The sequence below is a fragment of the Lepisma saccharinum genome, chromosome 7 (assembly GCF_977018435.1).
Source record: "Lepisma saccharinum chromosome 7, izLepSacc3.1, whole genome shotgun sequence".
Classification (NCBI taxonomy): Eukaryota; Metazoa; Arthropoda; class Insecta; order Zygentoma; family Lepismatidae; genus Lepisma; species Lepisma saccharinum.
Window position 1 is genome coordinate 58,525,690 of NC_139235.1, and position 16,630 is coordinate 58,542,319.

At 40.8% G+C, this 16,630-nt stretch overlaps 1 protein-coding gene across 1 annotated transcript in view; it reads left to right on the top strand.

Annotated features, from left to right (window-relative positions):
• LOC145989865 (uncharacterized) overlaps positions 1–16,630 on the top strand; it is an 84,687-nt gene that overhangs the window by 11,511 nt on the left and 56,546 nt on the right. The window contains exon 2 of the mRNA XM_083125330.1: positions 1,882–2,040. Coding sequence (XP_082981456.1) covers positions 1,882–2,040 — 159 coding nt within the window. The remainder of the gene's footprint in view (positions 1–1,881; positions 2,041–16,630) is intronic.

Here is a 16,630-nt window from a genome sequence, read left to right on the forward strand (position 1 = left end):
CAGTCAATGTGGAAGGGAAGCCCAGCTGTATGTACTACTGTTGCCAACATAGCACCAAAGAACTATCTTTTCGTCTAATACCTAACTGGTCTCATTTGTAGTTAAATCCAGCCTTGGCTTTGCAGTCTACCTCTAGTTGCTTCACAGAAATAGTATCCCCCTTTTAGGCAGGATTTAGCTCTTTTCTGCCAATACAATGTGACAACACTGGCTTGTGTCCGGCAGCCCTCACCGGTAACTGGGCCCCTAAGCAGACATATGAATAACCCCAGAGCATACTTGCCCAATAATCTTTCCTTGCATTGGCACCCACCCCCTCTCCTCTTGTTACCTCTTGAGGGTAGCGGTACGGCATCTCTCTTTTATTCTGTCAGCTGCAGAAAAAAATGTCCTCTGCAATATCTACTCAATGGCAACGCTGTTGGTAAACGTATTTAACCATGTTGAATGTTGTAATTTTATTAAAGCAACTTTTTAATTCTTTACATTTTGGCAGATCCATGTAATATGCCAGGTGTAAATATAGTAGATGTCTGGCACTGTGGTCAATCAGTCTAAGGCATCAGGCTTTGGGCTTGGGTTTCAGGATGCGTGTTGGTTTAAGTCTCCTGGGGGAAGCGTATCAACTTTTCTCCTAAAATTTTTGCCATGTATAGGACCAGTTTCAACCCCCCCCCCCCCCCATAGTGAGGAAATTAGGGAGCTACGAATGAGAGTCTAACCCAGTCATGGAAACCTACAACCACGACTGCAGGTTCATTGTGCAGACCACACGTCACCCTGTAACTGTGAAAACATATGGGAGTGAGGCCGGAAGTCATTATGCCGGCCTTGGCCCTCACGGCCTGTTGCATCATGGGTTGTTGTTAATACGAGAGCATGCAGAAAAGTAGTGCCTCCTATTTTTTTTATTGGAAAACTTTTGAATTTACTTGAATAAAAGAAATGCAGGTAACTTTGTGGAACTTTATCGTCCACATTTACTGCGATCAACACACATCTGCCAACAAGATACTAGTTTCTTAATGCCATCACTGTAGAATTGTTGATCTCAACGACTGAACCACTGCCTCACTTCTGTTTGTATTGCATCACCAGATTCAATTTGAACTCCTCTCATGTGTTCCTTAAGCTCTGGGACACATCACCTTCAAGTTTGTAGTGCTGAAGCAACTGTTGGCTAATGTCCAGTCTCTTCTGTTTCATGCCTGGAGTGAGCTACCAAGGCACAGCCAGATCTGCGACAAGTATGCCACACTTGAATGCAAGCTCTGCCTGGGTTATGCGACAGTTCATCGACACGATACCAATGGCCATTGTTGCAGTACGTGACTTTTCACTCCATTATTTGTCACACACACACACACACGTTGGAGGGTTCCTTGGTTTCATTATGAGCACTTGCAGCTTAACATTGTACAGTACTGCCATCTACACATACATCCCCATAAAAAGCTTTCATTCTCTGATGAATGTCAATTGGGGGAACGGGAATGTTTTCTGCAATTAGAAACTCGATCACTGATTGCTGCTTCAGGCGCACCGACATAATATGGTTACATGGCACCATTTTTCTTGCTATAGTTTGCTGAATTCCTGGTGATAGAAGATTGAAACTTGTAATGGAGAAGTGAGAAAGTCTGATGAGTACAGCTTTAATGAATGCTCAAAATTCGAAATGGGATTTAAAAAAAAATGATCTTGTATATCCATCCGTGTTAGTCAAGTGTATTTTAGATGCTTCCCATAAAGTTATTGCTAATACACAGAGTACGTGTATTAGCACTATTTTAAGTAGTTTATCAACATATCTTGTGAGAATGTATGTATCACTAATGTTAGACATTAACTTTAATAAATGAAACTATTTCTTTCTCCTAGGTTTCTGAAGGTGATCCTCTGCCGAAACTAATATGCCACCGATGTCTTCACAAATTAGAGATGTTTGATGAGTTCCGTGAAAGTTGTGCTCTAGCACAAGAAAGACTGAAGAGCTACTTTGCTTCTGTTGAAGCAATACCAGCCATAGGGTCCAAAAAGGTATGTTTTGAATTCTTCATTATCTCTTTCACAATTTTTATTTAGAAAAATGTTAATTTTTTTCGTGTAAGTTTGTTAAGTTTGTGTTGCTTGAGCTTACAAAATTTTCGAAAATTCTGTAAGAGCACATTTTTTTAAAAAATATATTTTTACGTTCACTGGTTTCATGAGCAAAAATGTGGGGATCGAGCTAGGAAATGTTTGGGGACCAGATGGTAGAGCTAGGTACGTTTAAGTTCCCCATAGAATCTCCCTAACAAGTCCTCGACAGAGAGTGGAAGATATCAAGGGATGTTGTTGTTGTACATTTTACCTCTCGGCCAAGCGGATGTATGCAGATGCCAGGTGACAGATCAAGGAGTCCTGGGTTCGACGGCCCACAGTCTTCCGTTTCTGTGGCAGGCGACGAAGCTTGCTTCGGTTCTAGTAGGAAGCCACTCTTGGGAAGGTGTCCGTGCATCGGTCTGAACCGACGGCTGATACCTCGTGAGCCGTGGTACTGAATTTGTCTAACTTATATCGAGACTTCACGGTTGCCCTCGACAAATGCGGCGTCTCGGAATCCTGAGCCTTGCTGAAACCTGAATAGTGTGCAGGAGGTCTTCGCCTGGTAGCTGATATCTTTCTGAGGTCAAGATCCTGAATTCTTGTGGATACCTCTTTTAAGCTGCTGGTAATCACTTTCTAGCCGCATACTCAGCTCTTCTGGTAACTTTTTGACAACAGAAGGCATCACCATTGTCCTGGCAACTGTTGTGTTTGGAAATTTATGGGTGAAGGTAACCCTCAGGTTTAGATCATTTTCCATTGCAACAATCTGAAAAGCATGGCAGATAGCAGGCTGTGCAAGTCATGAAACCTCTTGGATAGTAGCTAGCCTCATAGCAAAACCTAAACACCATACAAATGGAAGTATGTGATTGGTTAGCTGCTTCGAGCGTAGTTCTACTGATGCTGTGGCTGAATGATAAATATAAAGAGTAAGGATAGAAATAACAGTAAATAATAGGGCTGAGACGATACTCCTACTGTACCCTTACTGAATCCCACTGATACCATGCTTCAAAATTGTAACAATTGAAAGTTGTTCAAAACTATGATTTAGTATTGGTTTAGTATTCCACTCCAATTTATCAAGTTTTGCTTTAAGAGCATGCGGAACAGTTTCCCTGAGGCTCTTCCCTGGCAGAGGTGGTCACCCTCCGGAGGGCGACCCTCACGAGGGCAGACCTCACCCTCACCCTCCGAGGACTTGTGAGGGTGAGGGCGAGATCGATCCGTGAGGGCGAGGGCATGTGAGGGTGAGGGCGAAGCCGAGCCGTGAGGGTGAGGGTGTGTGAGGGTGAGGGCGACTGGTGAGTCATGAGGGTGAGGGCGTGTGAGGGTGAGGGCGAAGCCGAGCCGTGAGGGTGAGGGCGTGTGAGGGTGAGGGCTACCTGTAAGTCGTGAGGGTGAGGGCATGTGAGGGTGAGGGCGAAAGGCGAGTCGTGAGGGTGAGGGCGTGTGAGGGTGAGGGCCATGTCAATCCGTGAGGGTGAGGGTGTGTGAGGGTGAGGGCGAAAGGCTAGTTGTGAGGGTGAGGGCGTGTGAGGGCGAAGTCGAGTCGTGAAGGTGAGGGCGTGTGAGGGTGAGAGCGACTGGTGAGTCGTGAGGGTGAGGGCGTGTGAGGGTGAGGGCGACTGGTGAGTCGTGAGGGTGAGGGCGTGTGAGGGTGAGGGCAACCTGTGAGCTGTGAGGGTGAGGGCGTGTGAGGGCGAAAGGCGAGTCATGAGGGTGAGGGCGAAAGGCGAGTCGTGAGGGTGAGGGCTTGTGAGGGCGAAAGGCGAGTCGTGAGGGTGAGGGCATGTGAGGGCGAAAGGCGAGTCGTGAGGGTGAGGGCGTGTGAGGGCGAAAGGCGAGTCGTGAGGGTGAGGGTCAGGACGAGGGCAAGGAAAATCCGTGAGGGTGAGGGCGAGCCGTGAGGGTGAGGGCGAGGGATGAAGGTGAGGGAGATTGAACGAAAACGACCACCTCTTGTCTAAAGTTGGATCCGAACTACAGTGTGCCTCCTCCACCGGGTCTAGTAAGAAATAGGCTTTAATATTTTTAATTCGTTTCGTGGTGTTTCTAGTCCAAAAACGCATTTTTATATTGCCTATAAATGCCTATTAGGTGAGTGCCTATTTTGCTTAATCGTCCCTAAAATGCCTATTCTGCAATTTTTGCTTACTTTATCTTTGTTATGCGCCTTTGACTTTCCCTATGTTGAATGTAAGCCTTCGTTGACGTTGAACTGACTGAAAGCCTCAATCGGGGTAAGCAAACTGGACAACCTGTTAGTGACTCATCATATATGTGGACGTAACGACGCCAGCTCTCCCCTTCTTGGTCTAAGTTGGTGTTCTAAGTCCACCTAATCGGGACTGGACCTACAGTTTAAAGTGGGATCCGAACCACTGTGCCATGTGCCTCCACCTGGTATCGAACCCGAGACCCCTTGATTACAAGGCGACGACGCTACCAATGCACCATCGGGCAGGCCCCTCTCCCCTTCTTTTTTCCCCCTGAAAGATTTGTGGGAATCAATCAGTACTCATTTGCTTTGTTGTGCCTGTGAAAAAATGTGGTTGTATGAGGAGGTATCATGTGTTTCAAAATGACAAGGATATGACAGCCAGAAATGTATTAATTAGTGGCGTGCCAAGAGGGGATCGGTGGGGGTCGTAACCCCTCCCCTTTGCTCCAGTATTATTTTTAAAAAGTGAAAGGCAGTAAATGATAGAAATTACTGCAAAAATTCTGGACACGCCACTGGTATTAATTAACAATTCATCTTCGCAGGGAATTGTGAATTAAAGTAATTCTGATATAAAGAACTTGCACTAACCATTTGGCCAATTTGAACAAATATCCCAATTTCGGATGGCATCCCATTTCGCCTAACCGCCTAAACCGGTCGGAAGGGGAAATGAGGGAAATTTTGATCCAAGTAAACACCAAACAATTTCCAACATGTGCCCATGCCAAATAGCCAGGTGTTGCTCCGAAAAAGGAGCATTGTCACACAATCCAGCAGCCGGTGGTGTTTGTTATATTTTCTATAAGATAAAGGAAAATATGACTCCATTTCTTGGTCTATCTTTTAGTAGGCAGAAACAATCCTCCACTCGTCCCCCTTCAATCTCTGACTTTAGTCGGATTAGAAACTCTAAGCTGCTTCATTGACGCTTAATGTTCTGCTTGTTCTTGTTTTATCTAACCTAACAAGGTGTGCGACATCAAGGATAACTAAGAATGACTTTCATAACTTGCACCGGAGTTCGGGTATTTATTTTGGTTAGAATAGGCAGAAAAAAAAACATTTATAATGTGGAAAATAGGCACCAAATTAAAAAAAATAGGCACAATAAACAAAAATAAAGTGGGAAAGTTCCAAATAATTTATCTCTATAATTTCATTTTAAAATCAACATGTAAATAACATATTTACTTTCATTTCTTGCCTTGATTACACACAACCACTATTTTTTTTTTTGAACATTCATTGCTAGCCGTCTGTCAGAAAGAATGATTTCATAACGAGAAAATGATCTCATTTGACCTCCCCTGAAATAGGCTATTGTAAGAACTGGATTCATATCGTGAATGAAATATTTTTTCTCGTTTAAGAATATCACAAATAGTTTTTACTCATTACACCTTTGCACTTTTCTGAAACTGCTAACTTTTTCTCCTGACACTTCAATTAGTAGCTGCACCGATTCCTCCAAGACTTTAATGGATAAGAGTTTCACCACTTTTTCCTAGCTTTGTAATTGTTTCTGGCAACTGGCAACATCGTAATGTGCTAATAAATAATGTTTTTGAAAGAAAACTAAGTTATGTACAATTTTTTAAAAACACATTCTAAAAATGTAATTGAAAATTTAAAAAAAAACAGGCGTAAAAATTAAAGATATAGGCAGTAGGGTATAAAGTAGGTAAAACGAAAAAGTTTCTAAAACATTATCACCAACATAAAAAATGTACAGGGGATGGACAAAAATATGGAGACAGCACGACATCGGAACGGGTGATATCGACACACTTTTTCCACTTGAAATCGGACACGTTGCGACATTATTTTGTCTTGCGCCGTGAGATAGGACCCTGTCGGACTGGTAGGAGTCGACATTTGCACTGTAGATAGCGTGCATCGCAGTTGATACTGAATCATGTCGGAGCTGACAGTGTTTCAAAGAGAGCAAACTGTTGGTGCCTGCCTTGCAGGGGCCTCTGTTACCATAGTAGCCATGTTATTTGGCGTAATCAATTTCGGTGCAGTGGCGGCGATAGGATTCTAAAACCGGCAGGGGCAAGGTGCCAAAACTGGGGGCAAAGGCAGTATATTTTCCTTTGTAGATAAGGTTTAGCAAAGTACGAGGGCAAAAGTGGCGAAAAGTTGGGGGGGCTATTGCCCCCTCGCCCTCTAATCGCCGCCACTGCCTCGCTGTTGTATTTCCTTTTTCATGACATAGGAGCTCCAATAATTATTTTAAACTTTCCTTTCAGAAGTAACTCAAAGAAAAAAACTGTTGCTGGAGGGTAATTTAAAGGGAAGATTTCCCAAGTTCTTTAGATTTTCTTATTGTCAAAAAATTTCGGGGAGGGGTTGTAGCTCCTTATTCCCCCCTCCTCCGCGTACGCCAGTGGGGTAAGCAAATTGTGTCTGCTAGTAGTGGATTCCCGAGATCCTTGGATTTCAAAGCGACAGCGTGGGCACTACATTATCTGGGAGTTACCAAAGGGAACCCCACGATACAATTAACCATGGAAAATAAATGTAGAAATTGACTGACATATTTAAAATTATAACACAGTACTATTGTACTTGTACTTTGATTGCTGTTCTGTGTCATTAATTTTCTCTTTTCAAAAACTTCCACCCAATACGTCATTATATTTCCATTTCCACTCTGTCTTCAAAACTCTTCATTCACCAAGCTATAGTAAATGCTCCTGTTCCTTCTGTGAGATTACCATCATGGTTTCCAATGTCTTTCTTCAAATCGAAACTGTCCCTCTTACAACAAAGGACGGGGTGGAGGTAGGAGCTTTGAACACCAGCGGGGCAAGTCTTCCTTTTCCATGGAATTCCAGTAATTGTCACGTAGTAAGATCAAGTTCAACACATTTGTGCAGAGGATGAAGTGATCCCTCAACTTAGATGTTTACATATTATCAATAGCTTGTGGATTTTTTGCGGATTTGCCTTTTTCATTCTTTCGTAATAAAACATAGGCTTTAATATTTTTAATTCGTTTCATGGTGTTTCTAGTCCAAAAACGCATTTTTGTATTGCCTATAAATGCCTATTAGCTGAGTACCTATTTTGTTTAATCGTGCCTAAAATGCCTATTCTGCAATTTTTGCTTATTTCAGCTTTGTTATGCGCCTTTGGCTTTCCCTATGGTGAATGTAAGCCTTCGTTGACGTTGAACTGACTGAAAGCCTCAATCGGGGTAAGCAAACTGGACAACCTGTTGGTGACTCATCAGTCATCACCGTGGACATAACGACACCTACCGCCTAACTACCCTTTCTTTTTTCCACCTGAAATCTTGTAGCAGTCAATCCGTACCCATTTGCTTTGTTGTGTGTGTGTGTGTGTGAAAGGAAGTAGACAGTTATCTGTGGAGATATCATGTTCATATGTTTAAAAATGCCAAAAGCACAAGACTGCCAGATGTGTATTGATTTAAAAATGGATTTCTGCAAAAGTTTGTTTAACCACCGACGGAAAATTTGATTTTTGTTATTCAGCATCGCTTTTCTTCCACTTTTGGCTAATCGCGAGGATTCGGATGAGGGATGACATGATGACATTTATGAAGGAACACTCGCAAAGAACATCCATGCCCAGGCCAGGATTCGAACCTGGAACCCCTGCTGTGCTATCCACTTCCCCACGGAGATCGGCCCCACTGACAGAAAAGTAATTTTCTGTCAAACTTGTGTTAAATTACTATACAAATTAATATTCTATCCCACATACACGTACGTACCTATATAGTTTTACAAAATATCCTTGTTCAAAACTCAAGTTCTCTGTACGTGATTTTAGGCTCCTCTGAAAATGTATTTCTACCTATCGCGTTCTTAGGAAACAAGAATAAATGGTGAACAATGCACACCGAGATGAACCCTCTTACATTGCCTCAGTTCTGAATGAAACAATGCTAAGTTATAAGTTATGTGAAAAACTTAGTGTAGTGCCTTTGTGTTGCATAAGTCAAACGATGCTATTTATTCTAAAATGTAATGCCATACAAATTAACAGCTCAGGTATTAGTGTAATGTGCGTAATCAGCGCAATGAGTAACGCAAGTTCATTTCTTCAGATACATTTTATTGGGAACATCCACAATTTATTTTAAGGGTGCAATTTTTTTTCATAACTTGCAAACAATTGGGCATGAAACTGGTGGAATTTACGTAAAAATGGCAAAGGCAATAGTGGCAACGGAAAAAGTGGCAAATTGAAAATGGCAAGCGGATAAAATGGCAACGATACAAATGGTGAGAATAAAAGTGGCAAATACAATTATTATGATTTTACTTGAAAACTGAGAAATTTCTCGCATTTTACAGTTTGAAATTAAAATTTAATATAATGGTATATTTTTGCAGATATATTTACAAGAAGTATAACTTGCACATGTAGCTCAATATCGGACACACTGGACGGAGCAGAACTAAGCCTGAATTTTTCTTCATTAAGTTTTAGCCTAATGTACGAATTTCCATTGATTGATTTTGTTTATTTTACTTAAATTTTCTTGGGTGATCGCGAAGATGAGGATGTGTGATGATTAGGGTGCGGATTTATAGGCACTAAAAACCTCTGAAATAGGCAGGCAATAGGCACCAAAATGATGCAAATAGGCACTTAAAAAGGGGCTCTAAAATAGGCAACCAAAATAAAAATACATTAAAATAGGCATTTTTTACTTCCAATGCACATGCATACTGTATTAGCATTCCAGTTTACATATAAAAGTGGGCTAACAATTCACAAATTTCAGAGAATCGTCAGTTCAAGTGATTCTCGCAGAAATTACTTGAGCTAACGATTGTTACGTGAATAATTGTTCTGAAGTGATGAAAAAACGATTTGCACCATTTTAACAAAAAAATATTTTAAAGGATGTTCCGATTAAAATTTCTCCGGAGAAATGAATTTCTGTTACCCACTGTACTAATTGCGCACATATGTTTAACGAACTATTGACAATAGTTTGAATGAAATGATCATTTGCAGGGAAGCTAGGATAACACAACCTGGTTAATTTATTTATTTGAATGTATTTTACTTGCACTTTTTGCACGAGTAGATGAGGTGGCCGAGTGGTTAGCACATTGCGCTGCGACGCCAAGGGTCCCGGGTTCGAATCCCGGTCGGGCTTGGTTGTTTGTGAATGTCCATTCATCAATTTCATCATTTCATCACTCATCCCCATCTTAAATTAGCCAAGAGGCACAAAACGCGAAGTAAAATAAACTCAATCAATAAAACAATAAAACGAGTAGATGAGCTGTTCATCTGTGTATGCGCATAACATTTTATAATAAATAATATCGTTTGATTTGGTGTCCGTGCTCGAAGTGAGTCGGCATACGAGCGGATGGCATCCTCGCAACTAGCGCCAAGACACGCTATTAGTGTAATTCTCCATATTCATCACAAAGCCACTAAACGAAGTTTGTCACATAACATAGCATTGTTACATTTAGAACTGAGGTAATGTAAGCTGAAGGCTCGTCACAGTGTGCATTGTGCACCATTTATCTTTGTTCCCAAACAACACGAGAGGTAGAAAAACATTTTCTGAGGAGTGGAAATTTATACGTGAGCAGCTCAGTTTTGAACAAGTGCAATACATAAAACTATACATATGTAGTACCTAGGTACATGTGATATTTCCCATGTGAAAGAAATTGTTTATTTGGAAGTAATTTAACAGTTAAAGATGTCTGCTTCATACAAGCTTGACAGAAAATTACTTTTCCGTGTGGGAACTACCTCGGTGGCGGAGGTGTTAGTACATCAAGGCTACAATTCAGGGGTCCCGGGTTGGAATCCCGGCCTGTGCATGGGTGTTCCTTGTGAGCAGTGTCGTGCCCAGGATTTTCGAAAGGGAGGAGTTATGTATATTTTTTCTTGGTAGTCAGCCATCATTTTGTCGTATTTTCCTACCTTTGACGTTCTTTTTTTTAGGAATACTGGGCGAAAGGGGGGTTATAACCCCCCATTAAGCCCCCCCCTTGTGCACGCCACTGCTTCTGAGTGTCTCTTCATCAGTTTCATCATATCACTCATCCTCATCGATGCGATTAGCCAAACGTGGAGAAAAGCGGCGCTAAATAACAAAAATCAAGTTTTCAGCCGTAGAACAACCTTCTGCATCAATCCATTTTTGATTAATACACTTCTGGCTGCCTTGTACTTAGGCATTTTAAACATATGAACACGATATCTCCACACATAACTGCCTATCTCCTATCACACGCTCAACAAAGCAGATGAGTACTGGTTGACACTAGAGGCTTTCAGGTGGAAAAAAGGAAGTAGTGGGTTCAAATTTGGCGAATACCATATTTCAGTCAGTTCAATGTAACCAATGGCTTACCTTCTTCAATGTAGGGAAAGCCAAAGATGCATAAAACCAGCTGAAGTTATCAAAAAAGGCAGAATAGGCATATTTAGGCACGATTAAGCAAAATAGACACTAACCCTCAAAATAGGCATTTATACGCACTAAATGCGTTTTCGGACTATAAACACCATGAAACGAACTTTAAACATTAAAACCTATGTTTTCTGCAAAGGAATAAAGAAGGCAAATAAGCAAAAATCCGCACGCTAGTGATGATACTTTAAAACTGAAGAAGGGACACTCACAAAGAACACCTATCCAGGCCAGGATTCCAATCCGAGACCTGTGCCATCGTAGCGCGCAGTGCTAACTACTCCGCCGCGGAGTAGTTCTCTTAGAAGAAGAAGATGAGAAACGGTTGTAGCAAAAATACCGACCTAGTTTAACTTTAACGTGGTGAAATGATGACAGTGTGGCAGCGGGTGGGATGATCTGTGAAAATGTTGCTAACTCGGGGAAACCATGCTCCCTCACTTTGAGAACTGCTTATCCTCTTTTTTTTTTTTTTTAAAGTGATAGGTAGAAAAACAAACCCTGTCCCGGATACGTTTTCGAGTAGCCGAAAATCACGTAACCAGCTGATAGTTTTAAACAAGGCCATTACATAAAATTACATATTTTTCCCATGTGGGAAATAAATATTAATCTGTCTTTTGATTTTAGGGTGTTTTTTGAAGTGCTTATTTTTTTATTTTTGTGCCCATTTGTCTGTCTATTTGAGGGCTTTTTAGTGCTTTTAAATCCGCACCCTCATTGTTAGACATTATACACGTACACATTAATATCTACTGTTTTCCGGGCTCGGTTTAAAAACTGAAAAGTGGAGTTTGATCTTTCCAATTTCCCTTCAATTATGTCCATGGAATGATAACTACCAATTTTATTGTATTGTCTTCACACATGCATATTTCTCAACATTTATCCCTTAATAATCAAGTAATGTAATTTTATCATAAATCGATTGTGTTTTAAATAAAAATGAGAACTTAGCAATATTCCAGTGGTTTCGAGGCCAAATATGTGACGCATACATAAAACATAAAAACATTCACTGTCAAACGGGAGGAAAGCAAAGTAACAAGAGGAGAAAAAATAACGGATCCTGGTGTGCCTAACAGTACCAAGTTTAGTTCTAAAGAACATAAGTATCCACTATGTCGTAAACCAAGATTACGAAATATTCGGTTTTTGTCAGATGTCGTGGATAAGATCTGGCAAGCGTAAAAAATATTAGAAGTTGTTGATTGATGTGATGAATAAAGATAGAACTCTTAAAGTAGTCTGCCAATGTTTTCGACATTGTCAAACAAAACATCGCAGTGTCTGCATGCCAATCGTATATTTCTTTAACTTCCCTATTGTTTTTTTGGCACTTGACAATTAATTAATTAAATTTTCCTCAATTAGAGTATCACTTACATTTCTTTGTGTGTGTGTGTGTGTGTGATGGTGTGTGTGTGTGTGTGTGTGTGTGTGTATTTGCATACATTATTTTACAACATATTGCCCTCTCATCCCACATCAGTCCTTTTTATTCCTCTTCTTATCTATGTTCCTCGTTTTTTAAATTTACCGTACTTGTTGTTGCTATCCCCTGATACTACCCAGGTCTTGTGAAATATATGCCGTCAAATATTTCTCAGTGTTCACATTATGTATATATATGTAGACAGAGACAAAGGAATTGAGAATGGGAAAGAAATAATTTAATAATTCCCATTCAGTATCGATGCCTCATATGCAAACAGGTAGGAGCAAGCGAGTACTCGACTGTTTCCCCTATTGACAATGACGTTACTGTAACCACATTCGTAAAAGAACAGCATTTATATCATGACGATCAGATTTCCATTTACCTGGTAGAGTTTAAATCAACAAATTTTCTTGACAGAAAATAAACTCAAGTAAATGTTTGGTAATTGCAACGTTGTGTTCTCTTAAAATCGAGACGAATTACATGTGGTGTAGGCAGCAGTAGCATATGATATTCGTAGTATCTTTGCCATAACCCACTCTGTTAAACGCAGGAAGGAACCATGTGATTATTTATTAATCGAAACACTGACCGTGTATTATGACGGATTTCTTCCGAAAAAAAATGAAGTGAAATATTTTTGTGGGGAGAGAACATGAAATGAAAAGTTTCATGTGCCCAGATATGTTTTTTTCTTTATGTTCCCTCGCCTATTCCTTATTCATGTATCTTTATCGTTGCTATTCTAGAGAAGTATAATTGGAACGTGAAGAAACCAAAATACTATTTGATTGATTGATTGATTTGCTTTATTGTACTCCGCTTTTGTGCCAATTTTGGCTAATTGCGAAGATGGGGATGCGTGATGAGATGATATGATGAAATTAATGAATGGTGATTCACAAGCATCCATGCACAAGCCGACAGTCGAACCCGGGACCCCTTGCGTCGTAACGCGATGTGCTAACCACTCCGCATCAGGGGCCGGTTCAAAATAAGAAGAAAAAGAAGCAATGTACATTGCCCATCAACAAGGTAGTAATATTTTATATTCGTTATCAAGGGATGTAGTTTGTTAGACGTAAATTTTATGCTCAAATAAGCTAATATGTACTGCACCTACAATTACAATGGGAGAAGTACTAAATTGTGCACCAGCTAGAAGTGGAATCCTTGGATTCCAAAACGCAGAGGGTGCAACAACGAATTTTTGTCGGGGCGGGGCAAGTACAGTGGGATCCACAAGTATTGCTCAGCAAATTGTCCATGACTATTTTCGTTGGTTTTTATCTTAATGTTACGTATTTTTAAGGACTGATTTTTTATGTATACTGGTTCAGAGGTTGTAAGCAGATTGCTTGGTGTTTTTTTTTGTCAGTTTGTGAAGCTCTCATTGCATAAAACAAAGGGAGTAAATGTTGTGATGGACAATTTGCTTGGTAATACTTATGGATCCCACTGTACCAGGGTAAAAGTACCAATAGTAGTAGTAGTAGTAGTAGTAGTAGTAGTAAAAATGACATTATTGTTATTATTATTATTATTATTATTATTATTATTAGTAGTAGTAGTAGTAGCAGCAGCAGCAGCATCAAAAACGTTATTATCCTCTTAAATTACGCAAAAAAAGGGGTAGAAGTCGGTGCTAAAGCATTTGTTTGGTCAAACGATTTGAAATATTTTTTCAACACTTTCAATTTCACATTAGCTAATAATGGAAAACAAGCACACAAACTGTTTTTTTTGAATGGCAGAAAATGCACGATAAATGCATTCCGATTATAATTCTTTTCGTACACATGACATGTATAACTTTCATGTACATCATATGTTTTACACATATGCAATATGGAGCGACATAAAATACATATGCAACATGCTGCCACTAAATTGTGTACAAATTCAAAATTTATTCAATACATATATGTACAACAGATGTATATTGCCTAAATATATTACATTATAGAAAACAATTATATTGCGAGCAAAGCGTATAAGAAAATATTTAGATCCAATTTTTCCAAACTGAAAAGAATATTGATTTAATATGGCGCAAATAATTTCACGGGGCGCCTTGGCATTCTCTCTTTTATAGCTTTTTTAATTTAGATCGCTCGGCGTCCATGGCCGACTCCCGCCGCCCCCTAACTACGGCTCTGAACTTGACGAGATTGAGTAAAGCAAGCAGTCCGAGCGAAGCGAGCAAGAAAATTTTACGAAATGTATTTTATTTGCACAAAATTTGAAATCAAGGGGGGCAATTGCTCCTATGTACCCCCTGGAAATGCCCTTGGCCGTCAACGTTTGCCCCCCTAGAATTTACTTCCGTCGAAGCTTTAGGGGGCAATGCCTCCCTGCTCCCCTGTAGTTGCGCCACTGCCAAAACGACAGCGTGGGCACTAGTCTGTTTGACAAAGGAAAGTTTATTTAACCACGACACGATACAATCAGCGATTCACGAATCAATGAAAAATAATTTTTGAAATTGACTGACATATTCAAAATTGTAGCACAGTACTATTGTACTTTGATTGTTCTGTCTTCATAATCACAAAATTTATGCCCCGTCAATATATTTCCCCCTTTTAAAAGCTTCTACCTTCAATTTAGTGAACATATTTCCATTTCCAAGATGACTTCAAGCTACTCTAAATACTCCTGTTCGCGGTGCAGATTTCCATCACGGTTTCCAAGAAGATCAGTGAATGGAATGTTGTTTTTCAAATCCAAACTGTCCTTGCAGACAAGAGGGTGGGGGTAGGGGCTTTGAACGCCTGCGGGGCAAGTCTTTCTCATCTATGGAATTCCGGTAATTGTGACGTAGTGAGATCAAGTCCAACATCTCTGGGCAGAGAATGAAGTGATACAACTCAGCTGCTTGTATATTATCATTGTTATAGTGTGATAAACAACAAGAAATAAAGACAGAGCAGTTGCATCTTCCAATGATAAGGTGTTTATAAAGTGAACGCTACTGTCAGTGGCCCACCCAAGGGCCCATCCACAATACTGTATACTCGTATGACACGATTTTTGTGACAACGTATAACTCAAATAATCTTAGTCCAAAATGATACTCATTGTTAAACCTTCTTGCTTAATAAAGAAAATTTATTATTATTATCATTATTATTAACTTCCTTCACATGAATGAGTTAACAATTTCGTGTCATTTCAATGTATGAAATGCACGTGGTAAAGGAACCAGTTATTTCTTCAAACATCGCTAACTCTCTACGGAGGGCAACCCTCATGAGGGCAGACCTCACCCTCACCCTCCGAAGACTTGTGAGGGTGAGGGTGTGTGAGGGTGAGGGCGAGATCGATCCGTGAGGGTGAGGGCGTGTGAGGGTGAGGGCAAAAGCAGAGTTGTGAGGGTGAGGGTGTGTGAGGGTGAGGGCGTGTGAGGGTGAGGGCATGTGAGGGTGAGGACGAAGCCGAGCCGTGAGGGTGAGGGCGTGTGAGGGTGAGGGCGACCTGTGAGCCGTGAGGGTGAGGGCGTGTGAGGGCGAGGGCGAGAGGCAAGTCGTGAGGGTGAGGGCGTGTGAGGGTGAGGGCGAAAGGCGAGTCGTGAGGGCGAGGGCGTGTGAGGGTGAGGGCAAAAGGCAAATCGTGAGGGTGAGGGCGACTGGTGAGTCGTGAGGGTGAGGGTGAACTGTGAGTCGTGAGGGTGAGGGCGTGTGAGGGTGAGGTCGAAAGGCAAATCGTGAGGGTGAGGGCGTGTGAGGGTGAGGGCGAAGCTGAGCCATGAGGGTGAGGGCGTGTGAGGGTGAGGGCGACTGGTGAGTCGTGAGGGTGAGGGCATGTGAGGGTGAGGGCGAAGCTGAGCCGTGAGGGTGAGGGTGAGGGAGGTTGAACGAAAATGACCACCTCTGTTCCCTGGGCACCAATGTTGCCAACTTTTACAAACAAAAACACCTAAAAACCTATTCCACAAATTAAAATTCAGAAGGGAAATATACATTATTATAAAACAAGGGGAAAATCAAAACTTGAGCTTCCAAAGCACATGCTAGTGCTTTTTGAGTCATATTTTACGTATTCAGCTGCAAACTCAAAAATCTATTGTTAAATGAACAATATCTGTGTTCCAGCACTCACAATTAGTAGATCTGAATTCTGAACCAACTTCCTAAAAACAAGTATTCTCATTTTGGTTCTTTATTTTCCCCCTTACATGTTGCCAACCCTTCACTATATTTTGTCCTTTCTTGTACATTAACAATATTTATATGTTTTTACACATAATATAAATTTGTATTAGTCTTAACTATATCATACCAAGCACAATTGTGTGTATTAGTTTGTGTATCCTTTGTGTATTTGTTTTCAATCTTTTTCCTTTTTGTATTTGTTCCTTTTGTGTCTTCTTTGTTTCTTTGTTTTGGCTTTATTTGAAAAAACATGTATGTATTTAGCAGGGCCGCTAGGTCGCCATGGC